This window comes from Gavialis gangeticus, unplaced genomic scaffold (genome assembly GCF_001723915.1).
Source record: "Gavialis gangeticus isolate Ggan-Ray unplaced genomic scaffold, GavGan_comp1, whole genome shotgun sequence".
Classification (NCBI taxonomy): domain Eukaryota; kingdom Metazoa; phylum Chordata; order Crocodylia; family Gavialidae; genus Gavialis; species Gavialis gangeticus.
This window is the reverse complement of record NW_017729025.1, coordinates 131,183,360-131,205,425: the sequence shown is the minus strand read 5'-3', so window position 1 is coordinate 131,205,425 and position 22,066 is coordinate 131,183,360. Positions and strand designations below refer to the sequence as shown.

The 22,066-nt window shown below is 41.4% G+C and overlaps 1 protein-coding gene across 2 annotated transcripts in view; it reads left to right on the top strand.

The window, feature by feature from the left end:
- Positions 1-22,066, top strand: part of PARVA (parvin alpha) — a 150,722-nt gene that overhangs the window by 79,974 nt on the left and 48,682 nt on the right. The window contains exon 1 of one of the 2 annotated variants that reach the window (XM_019519565.1): positions 8,155-8,359. The exons of the other annotated variant lie outside the window; for it this stretch is intronic. Within the exon in view, the coding sequence (XP_019375110.1) occupies positions 8,332-8,359 (28 nt within the window). The 5' untranslated portion in view covers positions 8,155-8,331. Of the gene's footprint in view, positions 1-8,154; positions 8,360-22,066 lie in introns of those variants that run through there. 2 annotated transcript variants of the gene reach the window in all.

Below are 22,066 nucleotides of genomic sequence, written 5' to 3'. Positions count from 1 at the left end.
TCTGGCTAAAATGAAGAAGATACACTACAAACGTTATGACTTCTGGAGACTCAAGTAGGTTGGGATAAGATTGATGCCAAATGGAATAGGGTCTTGTCTTCAGTCTTCATATTACTAAGTGAAAAGTATCTTGACCATTGAGGTATATAAATCAGATTCTTGCTGTAATTAAGAACTCCTTTTTTGGTTGCAAGAAGGGTGTAAAGTAACCTTAAACCAACCCAAATGGAACTGTGGAGGATTTCCCTAGCATGGGGAGATTCTGGTCCAGCATACAACAAGCATGGCAAGTTTTACGCTCTCTGTTTCTATGCCTTCCCTGGCTGTGGGTGGTGTATAACCAGTATGGAAAAGTATTCTAGGGGTAGAGCTGGAGGGCACATGGCTCCATTGAGTCCTGTCTTTTCAGAGCAGTGCCATACAATACCCCACAATTCAAAAAGGATGTGGAGAAGCTTGAGAGAGTCCAGAGAAGAGCCATGCGCATGATCAGAGGTCAGGAAAACAGACCTTACGACGACAGTCTGAGAGCTATGGGGCTCTTCAGCCTGGAAAAGCGCAGGCTCAGGGGTGATCTGATGGCCACCTGTAAGTTTATCAGGGGTGACCACCAGGATCTTGGGGAACATTTGTTCACCAGGGCGCCCCAAGGGATGATGAGGTTGAACAGTCATAAAATACTGCAAGACCGTTTCAGGCTGGACATAAGGAAGAATTTCTTTACTGTCCGAGCCCCCAAGGCCTGGAACAGCCTGCCATCAGAGGTGGTTCAAGCACCTGCATTGAACACCTTCCAGAGCAAATTGGATGCTTATCTTGCTGGGATCCTATGACCCCAGCTGACTTCCTGCCCTTTGGGCGGGGGGCTGGACTCAATGATCTTCCGAGGTCCCTTCCAGCCCTAATGTCTATGAATCTATGAAAACCCTTGAATCTGTCTTTTTAAAGGTTGGCAGGACCATTTCAGCCCCAGTCAAATCCTCCAGAATTGGGAGGGAATGTAGGAAGATAGCCTAGGATTATCATTTCCTCACCTATAGCTGCACTGAATGTGATTTTGGCATTGCTAAAAAACTGGCCTGTAATCATCGACTGTCTGAGTTCTTAGATGATATCCATCTTGTTTTTTCTTATTCATACATTCTGACATCTATTTTTCCTCCTTTCACACAGCTCCTGCTTTTTCCCATGTACATAGATTAGATGCAAATTTTTTTTAAAAAGTAAACCCGCATTATTTTTGTTTTGCACATTGCTAAAATGCCTGGAGAGAGTTTGACAAATGTGATGTATGTGTGTCATTCACCAAGTATAAAAAAACAATCTGACTGGCTTTAACATTTTTTCAAACTCTGTATTATAATTCTACTGTATTTTAACTATCACACTCCTGTAATACTGCACTGGTAAGGACAATTTTGTCCTCAAGGATTCAGCACTTAACATATTTGTCAGTGGTGGTATGCTTGGAGCTTCCCACCAGCTTTCTACTCTCCAATCACAGTGGCAGTTTGGGAATAGCTTAACTTCAGCTGAAGGTTGGAGAGCAATATTATGGCACCTTAACTTTCACAATACAGGAAGGGAAGCCGTGGAGTACTGGTCACAAGATTGGGGCTCAGGAGCCCTATGTTCAGCTCTCAGCTCTGTCACCAGTTTGATGCATTTTACTAGGTAAGTCGCTTCATCTCTCTCTGTTAGTGTTTCCCTATCACAACTTGGGGAAAAATTACACTAATAGAAAAACAAAAGGTAGCAGATACATATTTGGGGAGGGCTGTGATATAAAACTGCGGATTTATGGTATCTGAGAAAGGTAGCTAGCTGTGTTAGTCTGAAGTCAGAGAAAAGGCAGAACAGGATGGCACCTTAAGTTAAATGCAGACATTCAGGGAGGTTAGGGGCACATTGGACTGTGTTCAAAATGCCCACCCTATCTAAGGTAAATCAGGATCTGGGGGTAATGGGGAGGGGTTGGAGGGTATCAGGGGCGCAAGCAAGCTTGGGAAGAGGATCAGGGGTCTCCAGCAGGAATGGGGGGTAAGCACGATCCACAGGAGCAATCGGGGAGGCAGGTGGAGTCTGCAGGGGGTTGCTGGGGTTTGAGAGGGTTTGACGGGATCAGGAGGGAGGTTTGTGGGGTCCATGAGGGGGCTTTGAAGGGGACCTAGGGTTATGTTTAGCCTCGACCCATAGAAAACCTGCAGCCCCCTCCCCGCCCCATACTTCCTTGGCTCCAGCAGTGGCAAACACTGATTGATCTGGTGGTACCTGGAACAGCTTGTGGGCTATAGGGTTCAGGGGGTGGCTGGTCCACAGGGTGGGGGCCAGGGGCCTAAAAATATCCCAGTACCAGGAAGGGCGTAGGAAAAGTGTAGCCCTGGATCTGGGGCCAGCAGCTGGGCTTTGCCAGGCCTGGGGCTGTGCGAGTAACCATAAAGAATTTCCATACATTGGTGTAACCTAAATCAAGTAAATCTGATACTACACCAATCCAGGTCTGTTTTAAACTAGGTTCTGCCATTTTTAGACCAGTCTGTGTGCACAGAACTTCTGTATAGTTATGGGTTTAGATTAATATCTGATCACTGAGATTAGGTCTATAAGCATAAGGTCTGCATCTGGGTAAGTTAAGTTAGAAATAGCTATTTTAACCTGATCTAACCTCCCCCTAACATCACCAAATGTCTGCACTTAGCCTTACAGACTAATTCATTAGATTAGAGCCTTAGAAGGGCATAAGCTTTCAGAGATGGCAGCATGAATTTATGGTACCTAGAGAGTCTTCTGAATAAAAATAACCTACTTTTCTATTTGCATAGAATAGAGCAGAAGAAATGGAGCAAAATTAGTGATTTTTCCCGGTAATTTTTCTATCAAATTTATTGATATAAACTGCAGGCCATATTCTTTACAGATATAAATTGATGCAGTTTTATTGACTTCAGTGAAGCTATACCCATTTACAGTAGCAGAGAATTGTTTCATTTAAAAAAACAAACAAACCAAAAACAGTATCTTTAAACACAAACTCTTTGTGCCAAATACAGGTTTGATGGTTCATATGCATATATTAGAGGCACGTCACTTCCTATGTAATTGACAATTTAAAGTTCCATAAATAATTAAATTTGATGACATCTGAGGTTAGGTAGAATGCATATTTTCCTATTATCTGGATTTTCTCAGGACCTTGATAATTTTATCCCATTTACATCAAACGCGCAGGTAACTTTAGAATTCTGGGCCTGTATTATTTCTAGGGAGGCATAACACAATTACAAATGACAGTAATTGACGTTACATGCTTTAATTAAATTTCCTCCTCTGTGAATCAAAACCTTTTAACCAAGCATTGGAGTGCTATTTTTGTATTTATTTGTTACATAGGTCAATGTGTTATGGGGCAGATATGGTATTTATCCATTTTCACAAATTAAGCTATTAGTGTCATGTTGCCTTTGAATTGTTTCCTGTATTGAGGGGTAAAACCACTTGAAAAAAATTTCACTCTTCCATGGCTAAACTTCCTGTTTTCACAAATCTGAAAATTGAGGGGTTGAAGATCAACCCTTTGGGAAAATCAACACTTTGGGAAAAACTGAGTCCAAAGCCTCTCACCAACGTGCTGTTCTTTCCTACAGCAATTTCAGTTCAGGGGAAAGGGTCGCTTGTATTTTCAGAATCAGTAATATTATAAAAAATATTAATTTATTTTAGATTATAGGAGATAGAAGTTCAATCTCTTGAAGTCATAAATAGGAAGTGAAAGGGCATGAACAGGAGAGTTTACTTACAAAACTATTCTATCCAGTGTTCCTACCATTAAGCATATACTTCAAAACATGAATTCTCAACTTCCAAAAAATAGATTCCTGCAATATTATCTCTTTCAGAAAGCAATTCTATTTTTATTGAATACAATGCTCTAATTTTTACCCACTTATAGTAATGTACTATAACTATGTATACTTTAGTTTGGTTGGACAGGGTCTTCCAGGAACTACTGTAGGTACAAGAAGAGGTTATAAAGATTAAATTGAGGCAAGTCAAAGATATCTTTCATTTAGCACTTTTATAGAATAGCTTGTCAGAATGCCAGTTGTGCCACCTTATCAATGTAAATCACATAATGACTGGGCTAAATAATATGAATTATAACATACAGGGTTCATTCGCCTGCTCTTCTGCCAGCATCATATATGCCATCACCTACTTCCAGTGTCCCTCTGCCGTTTACATTGACTAGATAAGCTGATCCCTAAGTAAAAGAATGCATGGACACAGATTTGACATGAGTTCCAGAAATGCAGAAAAGCCCATGGCAAAGCAGTTTAAGTTCCCTGGATGTTCCATTGCTGATCTTATAGTAACTCCTTTTCTCCTTAAACAATAAAAAATTAAAAAGAAACTTTCATGTGAAACTGCACAAGAAATCTTCCATAGCCTGGACTGTGTTAAACATGGTGCCAACATGGACTATGGATCATAGAATCATAGAATCAATGAGTCGGAAGGGACCTAGACAGATCATGTAGTCCGACCCCCTGCCATGGGCAGGAAGGAGCGCCGGGGGTGCAGGGGTCATAAGACCCCAGCCAGGTGCCTAGCCAGTCTCCTCTTGAAGATTTCCAGGGAAGGTGAGAGCATCACCTCTCAGGGGAGCCTATTCCAGGCTCTGGCCACCCTTACAGTGAAGTAGTTCTTCCTAATATCTAACCTAAACCTATCCTCCCTCAGCTTGTGGCCATTGTTCCTGGTGACTCCAAGGGGGGCCCTGGTGAACAGACTTTCCCCAAGTCCCTTCTGGTGGCCCCTGTTAAAGTTGTAGGCAGCCACAAGATCCCCCCTCAGTCTCCTCTTGCGGAGACTGAAGAGATTCAGGTCCCTCAGCCTCTCCTCATTCTTAGCCCATTATCTGGACTAGCTGTTAACTCCAGTGTCCTACAAGGTATTAAGCGTCTCCTTCATCTCAATCGACCAGTCAGTCATCCCACACTGTATCTCTCTGAGCAGTGTCCCCTCCCTCTATTTCTTTCCCATGAAAGAAAGCTCTTTCTTTCTGTTAGCCCATTCATAGCATCTGATGAAGTAGGTCGTTGCCTATGAAAGCTCATGCCTCTCGGAACTAGTTAGTCTCTAAGGGTCCTTACGCGCATACTAACTTTCTGGCAGTTAAGTTGACTTGACTTTTTTAAGCCAATTTAACAGTCAGAGTGTACATGCATATGTGTAGCAGAGTCAACTTAAATCCTGTGCAGGATAATACACCTCTAAGGTGTATTATCTTGAGTTGCATTAGTTAAATCAATTCTGCAGGGGAAGGTTCACAAGATGGCTGCCACCATGTCAAGGAGCTGTATGTGTGTACACTCCAGTATGACTTAACTTAAGTCACCTTAGTTAAGTTGCCTTAGTTGACTTAGATGTGTGTACATACTCTAAGGCTGCATCCAGATGAGCATGGCCGTTTGTTTCCCTGGGGACAGGTAGCAGTGGCACACGGTGTGCCGCTGCTACTTGTTCCCACGAAACACCTGTGCCAGATGTGATCTGGTACATGGCAGGTTATCCCAGGTAGGGTAGAGGAGGCTGAGGAGGCCATCAACTGGGGGCCTTGGGGAGCTACAGCCACAGTGCTCCTGCAGCTGGGAGCCTGGTTGGCAGCCAGAGCATGGCTCCAGCAGGTTTTGCTCGGATTTTGTGCGGTGTGTGCTGTCACCATGCACACCGCCTCGCTTTTTTCTGTCATGGATTTTTTGACCCCAGGATCTCCCCTCCCTGTGCACACCTGCATGTGTGGTGCTACAGATGGCTCTGCAGCACCACATACCGCATGTCAGTGCTCATCTGGACGCTGCCTAAGGTGCCACCCTGCCCTGACTTCTGCATAGGATGGCTTATTTCAGCTATTTATAGCACTGATATCATAAATGTAAAAAATGTTATATTGGGTCAAACCACAGGTCCATCTAGCCTAGTATCCTGCATCTCACAGTGGCAGAGAGCTGATGTTAACCAAAGAATATTTCTATAGGGCCTGTCTGGAGTAATCTATCTTATGCTTCTGCCCTCCTTGCAGCTTTCAGCATTTAGAGGCCCAAGAAGTTCCAACTTGGAGGTTGCAGCTCTGTTATCATGTTTAATACCCACTGATGGACCAATCCTGCATGAATTTGTCTCTTTTGAACCTGGTTAAATTGTCAGCCTCTACAGCATCTTGTGGCAATGAATTCTATAACTTAATTACGTGCTGTGGAAAAGGTACTTCCATTTATGTCTTTTAAACCTAATAATTTTGTTGCATGTCCCACAGGCCTATCGGAAAAGTCATTTTAAAAGTGGAATTAAAGTCTGAGAACCTAAGCTGCTATAACTGGTTGTTGTTCCAGTTGTTGTTCTCTGAGCTACACCAATTTATATTGGACAACAGAGAAGCTAGCCTTTAACATTTAAAGAATGCTAGTCAGCCAGTAACTTCCATTCAGTGAACGGGTATCAGCTTTTCATTAGCTGCACTTGGTTTTGTTATGTACTCCACCGCTGTGTTGCTTCAACTTGTAGGATACCTGGAGCACTTGTTGCTCCATTCAGAAAAATAAAGAGAAGGCATCAGGGTAAAACTTCTCCAGCTTATTTTTTCCTCTCTGCGATTAACTCCTGTTACTCAACAACAAAGAACTCCATCTTTCAGTTCTGTGACAGAGCAGTGCTATTGTAGGCCACGAGGACAGTCCACATTACTATGGTGGAGGGCTGTGCAGTAGTTGAACAGGGAGAGGGAGGGTAGCTGCAGGTCAGTGCCAAGTGGACACAGCTTTATCATTGATAAGCATGTGAGATAAAAGTCTCATCTAAAGCTGCTTCACATTGACATGTACCAGAGGCTCTTACAATTCCCCATGATGGTGACCCCATAGGAATGTTGAACAGAATATATTGCATCTTTTTTATAATTGATCACTTCAAAAACACAATCTAGGGTGAGCTCTGATGCATAGCGCAGCTGAACAGCCCCCAGTTGTCCATTTATGCCTTCACCATAACTCAGATGCAATTTAAATGGAAACTGGAAAGGTAACTGCTTTCTAGCATTTAGGATTGAGTCATGATCAGCCAAGTCCTTCATTATGCTCTGAGAGTAGAAAGGAGACACTTAAGTTTTACAGATTGTGCAAAGTTGAAAAGCTTCATAGGAAGTAAGTTTTATTCCTGAGTAAGTTTTCTGTTTTTCTTTGTTTTGTTCTGTTTTCCATTGCAGGCCTTGTGTTAGGGGCCCAAGAGCACAATCACTGTAGAGGAAGAGAGTAATGTAGCCTCCTTTCCAAACCATTCTGTTGTCCTGTTAATGTCCCTTATAGTCTCATTCCTTGACTCCAAGCTTTTTGTATGTAATTGTTGCTCATTTTACACCTTGATCCTTCTTCCCCTGGAGTTTTACCACTTATTTTAACAGGAACGGTACTTGTGGTTGAAGAAAGAGGCACAGTGACCATGAGTGGTTTTTGAACTTCCCTCAGACCATTTTACACAGTCATCACAATTCGGCCAGCGTCCTTCACAAAATCAGTTTTACACTGAATTTTGGTCTTTAACTAGATTTTTTTAATTGGCCTAATGAGCAAAAGTCAATGTGTTTCATTTCCTCTGTTCCTCTATATCAGGGGAGGGCAAAATGTGGCCCGTGGGCCAGAGGCAGCCCGCCAGGCCATTCTATCCAGCCCATGGGACCCCTAAAAAATTTAGAAAATTAATATATATCTGCCCCGGCTGTCTGTCACGTGGCCCTAGATCGCTTGCCAAAACTCAGTAAGCGGCCCTCCACCTGATATAATTGCCCGCCCTTGTTTTATATTCAGGCCTACCCCATTCTTTAAGCCTAACAACATAACCAAATGTTGGAAAAATAGCGACGATTCACAGCAGAAATGGACTTTGAGACTGCATGAAAGCATCGATGCCATTTGAATCTCATTCAGGGGGATAACAGATAACAAAAGATGTAGTCAAAGCCGCATTCTGGCTCTCCAGACTGCAACTTACTAAGCCGCGAAAGGCAGATTTAGTTTGTTTTGCAGATGGTCTATGAGTCTCATGTGGCATCATATTAAATTATATAGGCAGTCAGTCACTTGTTCTGAAGCGATGCAATGAGCAGGGAGATCTGATGTACATGGAGCATTCTGTTTAAAAACAGGCTCTAAAGCTAATACAGCTTCACAGAGAGCCACAGAAAGAGGGAAAAGCTTTGTAGGAAAGGGACTTGAAATACAGTACTGACAGCTAGTTCTCAGTGTGGAGATAAAATGAGGGTGGCTTGGACAACGTACAATGGGCTGTGGAGCACTTTGTCCTAAAGGTAGGAGATGCTGCACTACCCACCAACTTGTTTTTCATGTCGATTTCTGTAATGCTTTCTGCATACTACTTTCTGCACTTAAAATGTGTAAGTACTGGTCTTTTCTAATATTTTTAAATTAAGGCCGTGTGATTATTTTCCTCTTGCTTTGTTCAGACACTGCTTTGTGAGGGTAACAGTAGAAGCCAATCCTGTAGTTTCAAACATTATTCTAGTACTAAAATATTTCTGCAAGATGAAATATTAATGACGGGTTTGATTCTGCTCCCACTGATGAGCTCTGAGAGCATTGCTATTAACTGTTGCTGTTGACTTCACTTCAGTGCAAGACCAGGCCCTAAGTAATATCTTAAACTAATTGAAAATAATTTGAAACAAACAGTGAAGTCAGAATTTCTGTATGTTAAAAAAACTGTCTTGTTTAGTATGCTTCACATGAGAGCTTTTAGATGGGCTGTTTGGGATTTGGTACTTTACTTGAATATTTGTGTTCAGTATTGTATTTTCATTTTCCTATACACAGCTTAATATCAATAGCTGTAACTATTAGTCATTTTCAAGTTTAAACAGTTTTTGATGCATAAAGTCAATTAAGCCATTTTTAAAAAATTAAACCAAGTATAGTATTAACCCCAGAATTGGTAATGCTTTCTGGAAAACTCTGAATTTGAGTTAGTGCTGAACAGAAAAATTAATTTAAGATCATTTACTTAGTTTATTTTATTGTCAATACATGTGCCCAATGCAAAGTAGGAAATATACAACCTGCATCTCAGTTGTTATTGGTCTTAATAGCTTGGAGACTGAAAAACATAACATAATAGTGAAGAGTGTGGGTGAAGTAGATTTAACTGGCAGGTGTACTATATGTAGCCATGGTTATTGCCCTGTTTTATGGGGCTGGGTGGGGTGGGGTGGCAAGTGTATGTATGACTTACTGCTTGTTTGGAATGAAAGAATAGCAAAGTATGTGTAGATCAGAGCAGTTCCCCCCTGCAGAACTATTTGTTCCTGTAGCATACTGCTTTATTTTTTAATTTATCAGTGTGTTAACATTGCACTCATAGAAGTCACCAGGTTCTCAGGGAAGAGGTGTTCAAAAGTTGGATCAAGTGTTCAGGTCTTAGGAAGAAATGAGCATAAATCAGGAATGTACAAGATGATACCAGGGCTTGTGAAGACTGATTCATAGGGCACGAATAAAACTATTCGAGACTCTTCTCGTCAGTAAGATACAGGATCAAGAATCTAAAGCAGTGATTCTCAACTAGGGTGCCCCAGTACCCTGGGGAGCCTTAAGAGCCTTTCAGGGGCGCCATGTGTTGCCACACAATGTTAGCAGTGTTAGGTGTGTAAACACAGTTCACAAGATAAACCCAGTTTTCATATGGGAGTCCACAGTGTTATAAACATTCTGACCTGTTGTGGTCTTGCCACAGAAGAAATGCTCTATTATTTTTCTCCAGTCAAAAAAATGAGTGAAAACTTAAAAGCTGGCATTTTCTGAGAGGGTGCTTCCACTTTTATCAAGGGGTGCTTCAGGCCTAAAAATGTTGAGAAACACTGATCTAAAGGTTGGGTAACATTCCTACCTTTGCTGAAGGTGCACTGTATGACCAGGGGCAAGTTATTAGGGATACATTTTTACATACCCAGTTTCAATACTATAGGTGCAGTTTATATGTACAAACAGGGGGTCTAGGCCTCATGTAATTTGAAACTTAATTCTCTTAATTCCTCAGGCCATCAGCTTCTGCCTGTAAAATGGGGATAATGCGTTTCTGTCTCACTGGGCTGTTGAGATTAAATTTATCAACATTGATAAAGTGCGCTGGTAACCAAAAGTGAAAGGTGGAGACTCATTCCATGTATTAACTGAAGGGTAATTCAGGTTTCCTATGCCAAGGTCCTGGAGTCCTGTATTAGTTTCATATTCCTGCCACCAGCATGTTGCCCTGCTTCCAAGTTTTTGAGAGCTTTTTTAAATTTTAGTTTAGACATTTTCTAGGAAAGCTATCAAAGCCATATGATCAATTGTGGAAATGGCTGAAAAAAGAAACAGTAGCCAAGATTCTTGGCTATGTCTTGTGTTTGCTGGGTATAACTATGAAAGGATAAGACTATATCTAATTATAGGTCGTCGATTAAGGGTGGGGTTGTTCTGGGTAACTTAGGACAGCCTCTAAGCTGTTGTAATCTATGCTAATATGCAGCGGCCCTCAAGGGACTCTGTACTAGCTCAGAATTGCCAGAGCCCTACTGTACACCACTCGTACATCTCTCAAATGGCCTCTGAACTGTCTCCTTGACTGTGAATGGTTTATGCTAAATGAGGAAAATTGTGTCAAGAAAATTGCCATCTGTGGAGATTCTAGCTTAGTTATGTACAACATGCTACTTTCTCTTACAAATTTTCACAAATTTGTCCCTTGCGGGTTACTTCACAAAATGCACAGAAATAAAAGGAGGCAGCTGAAAATGAAACCTTCTTGGCCTTGTCGTATGTATAAAGCAAATGAGTCCTTTCTGTACTTTGTGGCTTTTAATGCAGTGCTGCTCCATTTTTTATTTTTAGTAAGTTACGTGCTCACCGCTTTTGTTTAATGGCATTTTGCAGTAATACAGTACATTACTTTTCCATTCAAAGACCTGAATGCTCTACAGCTAGTATACATATTAAAAGACATTTAACACTCTTCACACATTAACTGAGTCTCACAGCACCTGTGTGGCATGGAAGTCGTATTATATCTCTTTTGTAAAGGAGTAAACAGAGGTACAGAGAAGTTAAATAACTTACCAAGGGTACAGAGGGAGTCAGTAACAGAGAAGAACCAAGTCTATAATAGATCCCAGTACTCTGTTTTATCCATTAGAAGGCTCTGCTTTCCTTACAGATGAACCTGTAGTGACATACTGTAATTGCTTTTAATTGCCCCTGCTGCAGCAACAAACAGGTTTCCAACTTTTTTTTTCTTTTTATCTGAGAAGACACTGTAATCGTTCATGATCCTTAAAATTAGCCTACTTAGACACTTGCTACATATTATATTCCACTTAAAAGATGCAGCTTGTCCTACAACAGTGGATGGAACCCACTGACTGTGAGCAAACACAAATCAAATGGGAGATTCCTGAAACACTTGGCCTCTGTGAGTAAAAGTAAATGGTAGTAGTAGGTGACCACAGACTGTAATGGAAGGGAAATTCACTAGTTGCTGAATGTTCCTGTATGTAGAATTTGGAAGGAGGTATAGTCTTGTAGGCAGAACTTGTGCTCTATCAGTTCAAGAAAGTACTAGTGGGTTCTACAGATGTGGGATCAAAAAAAGGAGAGAAATCCTAGAAAGATATGAGAAAGTGGTCCATGCTTTGGTAGTCATTTCTTTAAGTGGGACAGCAGTGGATTTGACATACCTCATATTTAGCAAGAATTTCAACACTATCTCCCATTTCATTTTCATTAGTAAACTAATGAAATACAGTCTAAACAGAAATTATTATGCTCAGAGAGTAATGGCTTGATGCCTAATTGCAGGGTGGTATCAAGTGGTGTTCTCTAGGGTCCTTCCTGGGCCAGGTACTGTTCAATACCTTCAGTAATGATTTGGAGGGTGGGACTGAATGCACAGCTAGCAATTTAGCAGTGACAGACACTTTGGTGGATACAATTAGGATTCAAAATCACCTTGATAAACTGGAATAATGGACCAGAATTAATTCTGAAATTTGGTAAGGACAAGTGTAAAGCCCTGCACTTGGGATGCAACTATCAAATGTACAAATATGGACTGGGGAATGACTGGCTAAGCTACAGTACTTCAGAACAGGACCTGGGGTTATAGCAAATCATAAGCTGAATATAAGTCAGCAGTATGCTTTTGTAGTAAAAAAGGCTGAAAGCATACTGTCACATAAACAAGACCATTGCTTAGAAGTTAAGGAAGTAATTCTTCCACGCAGCACTGACGAGGCCTCACCTGGAATACTGTAGCCAGTTTTGGGCACTCCACGAAAGATGTGGACAAATTAGAAAGCATTCAGCAAAGAACAACAAAATGATTAGAGGTCGAGAAAGCATCATTAATAAGGAAAGTTTGGAAGAACCAGGATTATTTAGTCTGGAGAAGAGAAGATTGAGGGAGGGATTTAGTATCAGTCTTCAAATAGTTGAATAGTGATCAACTGTTCTTTTTGGCTGCAGGGGACAGGACAAGATATTACTGTCATAAATTGCAACAAAGAAAACTTTCTAAATATGAAGGTAGTTAAGCATTGGAATATAATACCTAGAAAAGTTGTGGAATCTCCATCCTTGGAAGTTTTTAAGAGTAGGTTAGACCAGTAGGTTTCCCCTTTTTAGATTCTAAGCACCCCTGGATAGACTTGAGATACCTCTTGTAGTACTGCCTACAGAAAAATAATTGAGCAGTTTTTCTATTGCAGAAAACTCAGAAAGACAATCAACTGAATTTCTATTTGAAATCTCTGTGTTTATCTTGTGAATCGTGTTTGCAAACCTAACAGTGCTGACATTGTGTGGTACCCACAGCAATCTTGAAAAGATCTCAAGACCACCTCATGGTACCACAGCACCCTGGCTGAGAATCATTGGCTTAGAACACTTGACCTGAATGGTTGAAAGGCAGTCTGCATTTTCTTGCCAGAAGCACACAGTAATTAATTCATAAACTTATAACATAGTTGTTTGCCTTAGATATTGGTTCCCAAGATGTGTCATGATGAACCTACAGAGGCGTTAAGAAAATACTTGACAAATCAAAGGACCTTCTACAAAATATTAAATATAAATAAATTGATACACTGGAAATGATTTTTAAATCTGGTTGTATAACTTAACTGTATAATGTTGTGTCTCTTTAAGATGACCCTACTTGTGAAATTTAAGATACCTTCTTAGAGATTAGCTGTAGGATTAGTACAGAATAGTACTACATGCATCAGGCTATCCACCTCTGCTTATAAATCAGGGGCGGGCAATTATTTTGGGCGGAGGGCTGTTTAGCAAGCTTTGGCAAGCTGTCGAGGGCCACAGCTACAGGCACTCAGAGTCATAAAAGGTATCCGGAGTCATTGTCCTGATACCTGTGTGTTTGTGCTATGTATGTAGAAGTGATTGCATAATAGGTCAAAATGTAGTCTTACTCTTGTATAGTGTGTGGGGTGTGCAGTGGTGTTGGGGGTTATGGGTGGGTGGATGTGGGGTTTGTGGGGAGCTGTGGATGTGTGTGTGTGTGGGGGTATATGTGGGGTGTGTGTGTCTGCAGGAGGGTGTGGCTGTGGGGTTTGCAGGAAGGGTTGCCAGGGGGAGCCAGCCAGGCCTTTGCTGCCTGAAGCCTCATGGCCACGTGTGTGTTCCGGTGGCTCCTGCTGCCGCCAGGAGGCAGGAGGCTGCCGGGGAAGGGCCTGTCACGCTCAGGGAGCAGTGCAGGGGGCTCCTGGAGCCACTGGGGGTGGCACGAGTCGGTGACAACATGGCCCGGGACGTGGGAAACCCAAGGAGGTCATGCAGAACTTGCATCTTCCGCCTGAGGCCAGGGTGGCAGCTCCCACTGGAGCCTCCCATGGCAGGGGCCAGCTGGGCCATTGCTGCCCCAAGCCTCAGGCACAGGATGGAAGTTCTGTGCCACCTCCCCGTGCCCCGGGTCATGCCACCCCCAGCAGCCCCAGGCACCCCCTGCGCTGCCCCCAGGGCCGGACAGAGGGGTTGGGAGCCAGCAACAGCTGGGCAGTGCCCCAGGGCCAGTGCCAGCGCGGCCCAGAGCAGGGTGGCAGGAGCCCGGGACGCAGCTGGCTGGGCTCTGTGGAGCTGGGCTGGGCTGCCCCAGCATGGAGAGAGGGAGCCACCCCGCTCTGGGCCCCACCAGTGTTGGCTCCTGTGCGCCCCCTCGCTCCTAGTCCCCTGCCCCAGCCTTGTGGCCCCCGACCCCCTCTTACCTGAGGTTCCCGCTCCGGCACAGGCAGGAACAGCCCCATGGTCCCTCTGGCTGGGTGGGGCAGGGCAGGCCCTGCTCTTCCAAGGGCCTGCTGTGGCTTTCCCTGGGTCCTGCTGTCCCTGGCTCCTGTCACTTTTGACAGGAGCCAGAGACAAATAAATATTAATTTAAAAAAAATTTATAGGAGCCCCATGGGCTTGGTGGGCCGGATTTTGCCCACGGGCCAGATTTTGCCCACCCCTGTAATAAATCATGCATGTGTATTGGTTTCTCTTAATGTTCCCATCACTCCAGATCACTTTCTTCCTATCTTCCTTTGTGTTTGCTACCCTTTAGTTTTGGTGTCATTCACAAATTTTGCTGTGGGCAACTTAACATGAGAGAGAGAAATGAGAAGAATTTGAATCGGCTCTCATGGGGCAGAAGAGTCCCCTGCCCTGCAATGGTTATAAAAGTACCTGGAAATACAGCAGAACTCCTGGCTTTCTGTGAAGAATTCATTCCTGAACGATGACTACATGTTTACCCGTTGACCCAGAAGCAGTTCCAGAAGCTGCACTTCAAGACCCATAAGGAGCCCTTTGTGATACATAAATAAGTACTCTGTCTGCAAAAAAAGAACTTTAGTTTTTTTATGAATGATAGCATCGTAAGTAATCATTTCTCCAAATCCCTCCCCTCTCCTGCCCCACCTCATCCCCGGCAGAGGAAGTGAGACAGATGATGGCAAAGAACTAGAGCTAGCATATATCTTTTTGTCCTCCAGAAAATTAGATGTGCGTACATGATGAGAAGAGAGCAAACGATTCGGCAAAATCTCACCCCACTACTAGAGAGCCCTTGCATTCTTGAAAACTATTTTTGTGTTTTCTCTGAGGAATAACAAGCTGGGAAAGGCTTCTTGGAACAAATCGTTGATTTTGTCTTTTCCACATAAGCGCTTCTTGTTGATGTTGGATAAGCTAGTATTAGTTGGTTGGTAATTCAGAGAACATGAGGTGAAAATCAACCCAATAAAATAAGCTTCTCTCCATTTAACTCAATTTTTTGGAAACAAAATGTTGCAGCGGACTGGATAATGTGTAATGTGAACCACTGCCTTGTGTTGGAATGATGACTGCTTCTGTCTGTCTGCGTTTATGACTGTGAATGCCTGTAGATGTTCAGGACGCCTGCTCCAATGCACTGTAATTACAGCGCATTGAAGCAGACTCGATTAATGAGGCTTGCTGGAGAGTGCCAATTAACATGTTCCAGCAGCCTCAGTTTCTCATGTATTCAGCGTCCCCATGCTTCAAATGGTGGCAGGGGTGTTTTAACTAAAGTTCATTGAACAAGTTAAAGTGCCCCCATCGCCATTTTGAAGCATAGGACATGAAATACATGAGACAGTGCAGGAGCTTTAATTAGAGCAGCTCCCAAGAGCTTCTCTAATTAAAGTGCCCCCCCACCCCAATCCCTGGACAATGTATAAAGACACCTTTGTGAAAAGGAAGTAGCTGAGATGGGACCCCTACTTTTTTTGATACAGTGCGAGAGTTGTCTCACTGCTGTCCCCAACCACTCTGAGTGGACATGATATCTGGCATAGCGATAAGTGTGAAGTCCTAACTGACATTGAATTTATCTCAATAATGTAAATGTGTATGCAGCCATGCAACTAGCAGAACAAATAACAGCTTATGGTTGTGTCCTGCCACTGGTGCTTTGCACACAAGCAAAAAAAAAAAAAGATATTAAAAATCAAGTCTGATTCAGGAGCTTCTAACTGATCATATACCTTATTGGTCATGATACGCATCTATAATGGTCATAAAACTCCTCATTGGCACTATCTGTTATTCATGGGATGGATGGGAATAAAATAGAGTCTACCTTTCTTTCTACCCCACCTCACATTTTTTCAGGCATGTTTAAAGCATTTCATCAGGTGACATATTTTACAAATATCTACAGATACTGCTTGCATTTGCTAGAAGATAAGAGGAGAGACTCTGAAGAACCGAATGGAATGACTGGCACCTACTTTAGATTGACACTTCACCCTTGCTCTCTGTTATAAACCAGAGGACAATGCTGAGAAAGAATCTTTCTCCACAAACAGAATGTGAAAGCATGTAAAGTATAATGGGGCTGAATGTGACATGGTTAAGGAAGAGTACAAGCGATTTTATAGGGAATATTTGATCTTTGATAATTTTTCTTCTCTTTTCTGTCACTTGTAATCTCTAGGGTTTTTTCTTATGTGCAGAAGGAAAAAAAAAATAGAGACCAGCCAGAAACAGCAAACAAGACACTTAGGCACCACTGAATAGCTCTGGACATTCAATAAAAGTTCAAGGCAATAAGCATTTAATTCACATTGTATACAAGAAGAATAAATTGTGGCATTCCCCCCCCTCTTTCTTTCCTTTTTTTCTTTTTTGCTGTGATTTGTTTAATAAAGAAATGAGAAAAGAAAATGGGTTCTTTCTGGAGATTGAGAAATAATGCAGTAACATTACAGTGCAGCGTATTGTTGTAGACCTGTTTGCATGTTTATTTACTTTTACAAATGGTTGGCTTGGAATCAGCAGTTAATGGAATGAGAATGATGTTCCTGTACAGATCATTTCCTGAAAAACATTTTCAATTGCAAACATATCTCTGCTTTTCTTTCTTCATTTGTTATGTCTTTGGGAATAAATAAGGAGTAGCATTTACAACTTAAGGTTTATGTTCTGAAGACAATTTTAGCAATGATCCCCACATAAAAAGGCTCCTTTGTAGTTGCAGACATATGTTTATGATGTTTTGCGCTGTAAATATTGAATTTCTGGTGGACGCTGTGTCACATACTCCAAACTTGTAAACTTCTACAAATTCACTGGTTCGTTTTAGTACCATGTGTAATGCAGATTTATTGTCTTTTGTGTCGATTTCTTTTGTCTCAGACTTAAGCCAAAATTGTGTATTAGGTGAATTATCCATTCAAGAACAATCAAGATTTTAGATTAATATTTCCATTACCTTTGGTAAATTAATAACATGCATCCTTCTACCAAGAGAAAGTAAAGCTGTGAATAGCCCAAATAGAAGTTGCCTAAGTTTGCTTTAACAAACATTATCATTTGCAAAGCCTTGATTTTGACACTGCTAAAATAGGACTTGTCCATGTCACCCTGTTAGTTTGTCAGGACCCTATTCTTACGTACATGAGTGTCAATCCAGAACAACTGTATTGGAATTCTTTCAGGGTAGAACTGGAACATTTGAGAGGAGAATTTGGTCCCTATTGTGCCAGGTTCTAATTTATTATACATTATTGTAACTACAAGAACTTTGATAGAACTATGGGGATTTTTGCTGTATGAGCCCAGAATAGTAATCACTTATTTTGTTTTAACAGAAATATTAAAGCTGGACTCTGAGTACTTAGCTCTGCAGAGCAAAACTTTGAAGTCAGTGCAGTGTTTCATGTGAGAAAAGCTATTCATGTGCAAAAGTGGCTATGGGATTGGGCCTTTAAGGTCAAAGGTGCTCATCAGAAAGCCTGAACACTGTAGGGGACATGTACAATCAGAATGATCCATTCTGTTTTGACTCTTCTTCAGACTAACAGATATGACAACAGATTGTATTAAAAAAATCTGTGTGACAGCCATGGCATAAGCACCAAAGGTGGGACTGAAAATAGAGGTGAAAGAAAATTCTTCAACAGAAAAAAATTTGAGTAGAAAATTTGATTTAATCAAGATGAATTTCTTTCCCCAGAAAAATGTCAGTTTCAGTAGATTGTTTCTTTAGTTTTCAGGTGTCAAAACAAAAGAAGTTTTTTTTGCAAATGAACATTTTTAGTTTTTTTTATTTAATTCGACTTAGATAACAATACCTTTGAGTTTTGGGGAACACCAGTTATAACAGGAGATATAATTCTTGTTATAATTTAGGGAATATGGTTGTTTTGGGTGTTGTTGTTTACGTGGTTATTCTTGGTTTAAGGATTTTTTTTTTTAAAGCTCCAGCTTCTGGATCCATGCGATTACAAAATTTCAACTTTAAAAGAAAAAGTCTACTCTTCAGCCTCATAAATGCAGAAAAAGCTTAAAATGTGGACTCTTCAAAGCAAAGGAAAAGAACCTCAAATTAATTTAAAATCTTATGATTTTTAAGGCTTGGTGTTAGCACTAACCAGGCTCTATCAGCCTTATAGAACAATCCAGCTCCCATTGTAGTTAATGGCAAAAACCCAATATTTGGCTTGCAATACCTTAGAAATACTATGTTTAATTTTGAAAGTGCAGAATCAGTGTTACTGTGGAAAAAAGGAGATGCAAAATGCAAATGAAGGAGTAGCTGCACAATGACAAGTTTATTTCATGTCTCTTTGCTAGTGCATATGTCAAAACAGAGAGAGCGTGTTGGGTAATATTGCATTTCTGAGCTCAGTTATGCTGTAAGATATGTTTTACTTTAAGTCTGAGTAGCATAAAGCACTGAATACAAAACAAGGCAGAAAAATGCCTTTGACTGAGAAAATAATTTTAAAAATTAAACTAATACAGTGCATGCAAGCGTGGAGCAACAGACGGCATATACTGGAGGAATTAAGCCAATTTAAACTGCCATTGGGCAATGCTCCAGCCCCAGATTTAGTCCACTTCCAGTGATTCTAGTGGCGGTTGTGTGTATGAAGCACAGGGCAAAATTTGGCTCATAGCATTTGTGGATTTGATAGCACAGTTATGACCTTGTAATCCCAGATCTTCTAAAATGTTAAGAAATCTATCCAGCTTAAAATAGCTGCTGTAATTCCTGTTGAAATAAGCTTATGGGCTTCTGGGACCAAATTTACTGCTGGCATAATCTAAACCAAGGCTGTTAGCAGCTGATATCAGCAGAGCTGGGCTGGCTTGCTCCAGGAATGACGTTGGCAGAGCTAATCCTGAAGCTGAAGAGAAAGCTGTCCATTTCTTAGCAGGAATTTTAACTAGGAATTGTAAAAAGTTAGTGTTAGAAAGGGTAATCTGGACTAGGTATAACTCCACTGATTTCAGTGGTTTTACAACAGGAGTGAATTCAACCCTTCCCTCCAGCTTGCCAAATGACCATATAAACAGTTCCTGGATTCTTTTCTTATTTACACGGGTTGCATAAAACTGGTGTAACTCCATTATTAGCAACAATAAAAATGAGAGAAGGATTAGGTCCATGACCCGCTTAGCCTTTGGCTGCAGCTGGTGCAAAGAGGAGATGACCCTCTTCTGAATGCTAGTCTCCCATCACAGTAGCAAAGTCAGTCTTCAGGAGCCTTGTGAGTATAGTCTAGACAATTTCTAAAGGTTCTGGCAGGCATTACATGCAATAGATATGATCTTTGTTGCTAGATGGCTACAGGAGAACTGCCAGAAGCAACGCAGAGATCTTTACATGGCCTTCATTGACCTGACTAAGGCCTTTGATTCAGTCAACAGAGAGGACCTATGGAAGATCCTAGTGAGATGCCTGCCAGAATTTGATACTGTTTTGCAGCTATTCTGCATCTCATTGATGATAGACTTCCATCTGGAGTCAGCATCCAGTATCACATGGATGAGAATCTCTTGAACATTAACCAGTTACGTTCCAAATCCAAGATAACCAACACCTCCATTACTGATCTTCAGTACACTGATGACTGTCATGTGTGCCCACTCAGTTGAAGAGCTCCAGGTTACTCTTAATTGTTTCTGTGAAGTGCATGAACTGACTGTCAACTTCACAAAAACCAAGATACTTTGCCAGTCTACACCAAACCAACCAGATGCTTCCTAACATGCTATAATTGGAGGTCAGTCTTTGGAAAATGTTGAGCATTTTCCCTACCTGGGGTAGTCATCTTTCCCAAAAAGTAAACATAGATGATGATATTCAACACTGAATTAAATCTGCTAGTGCTGTGTTTAGACATCTCTGAAATCGTGCCTATGATTATCATGACATCAGGACCCTAACTGTACTTCTCATCTACTAAGTTGTTGTCATCGCTACACTGTTGCATGGGTGTGAAACCTGGACGACATACCAGAAACACCCGTAAGACCATCAACAAAGTCTTTGAAAAATCCTCCATGTCAATTGGAAGGATAGAAGAATGAATACCAGCATTTTGGCTCAAGCAAATGCCGCCAACATTGAAGCCATATTTATATGGCACTAGCTGCATTGGACAGGGCGTGTAATAAGGATTCCTGACAACTGGCTCCCAAAACAAATTCTTTACTCCCAACTCACCAGTAGTCACCACTCTAGAAGTGGGCAAGTGAAAAGATTCAAGGACACCTTTAAGGCCAGTCTAAAGAAATGCAATAGTAACATCAATACCTGGAAGACTTGAACACTGAATTGTCCCCAGTGGCACCATGAAGTACAATGAGGTATTGACCATTTTGAGAAAACTTGTTTCACTATAGAGGCAAATTGACAGCAGAGATTAAAGGAAAGAGCTGTGATTTGACACTTCTTCCTTCTGGAACTGTATGCCATGTCTGCAGTTAAAATGCAGATCTTGGAACGGCCTCTCTGGAATCACTGATGACTTCCTATTTACTGGAAAACTGTCATTGTTGTATCGAGGGACTGCTGACGATGACAATGGTGGGCATTCTAGAAGCTAATGGCTAATGTGGCATAATGTGTTTTTGCTATGACTTTTCCCTAGCCTGTTCACTTATCTTATGGGCTTTGGAGGGGAGAAAGCATGAAGAATTGTACAGTGGACAGATCCAATTACTTTAGGGCAGTTTTGCAATTTAAGAGTGGTGTAACTTTGCTGTAGTTCACCAGGGAAGCAGGCCTCTACATCAAAGAACATAATAAGAATCTTTATATTTTATTTTTTGTTAAGCAATATCTCATTGCTCAAGTAGCTAAGATTTCTAAACCCCCATTTTTCTACTGCTTTAATTCCTCAAAATACTACAAGACATTGGACTAAGTAAAATATTTCACCTGTGAAATTTCACTATTGAATTGCAACAGCTCCTCCAAACCTATATGCTTGTTTTTTTATTAAAGTGCCGAAGTTGTGTTTTTGGTAAAAATAAATTAAAACAAATTAATACAGCCCCATTTGAAAGTGGACTCCGTTGCCGAATCACGATGTGATATGCAAAGCCATAACCCCTGTCAAATTCTTGTGGTTGAGCTGTAAACTCTTAAGCATATATTAGTGGTCTATAATGGAAATTCTTAAGAACACTTGTCTTTATTATGCAGTACATTTCTCTCTCACTATACATTTCTCTTTCTCAGTACACACATTTTAAGTACATTTCTTTTTCTCTCTTTTCCCCTTCTAATACACACATCCTGCTATGATGCACTTGTTTGATGTGTGGCAAAATCCTCTACCATGTTTACAGTGATGAGAGAGGTTCAGTGTAATGTCATGTACATTGGTTTCTCCATTATTTGCCTGGAGTAGGATTGGTCAGGGACAAGGTTCCCTTCACCGTCTATAAGAGAAGCAGGATCACTACCAATATCCTGTATGTTGTGAAATGGAGCATATGGACAGGAGGCCCGGTAGTCTTGATGCACTCTCTTTCTGACAGCCCATGCCTCCTTGGGATTTTTGCACATTGGTTGATGTGTTTATCTGAGCCTTTCTTGGTGCTCAGGAAGGCACCAAATGTGTAGTCTCCTTGCAAGGATTCCTACGGTTGACAAGCCTTCTGATGTTCTTCTGACTGAACTTTCTGTTTTATTGTTTTGGGGGGGGGGGTTGGGG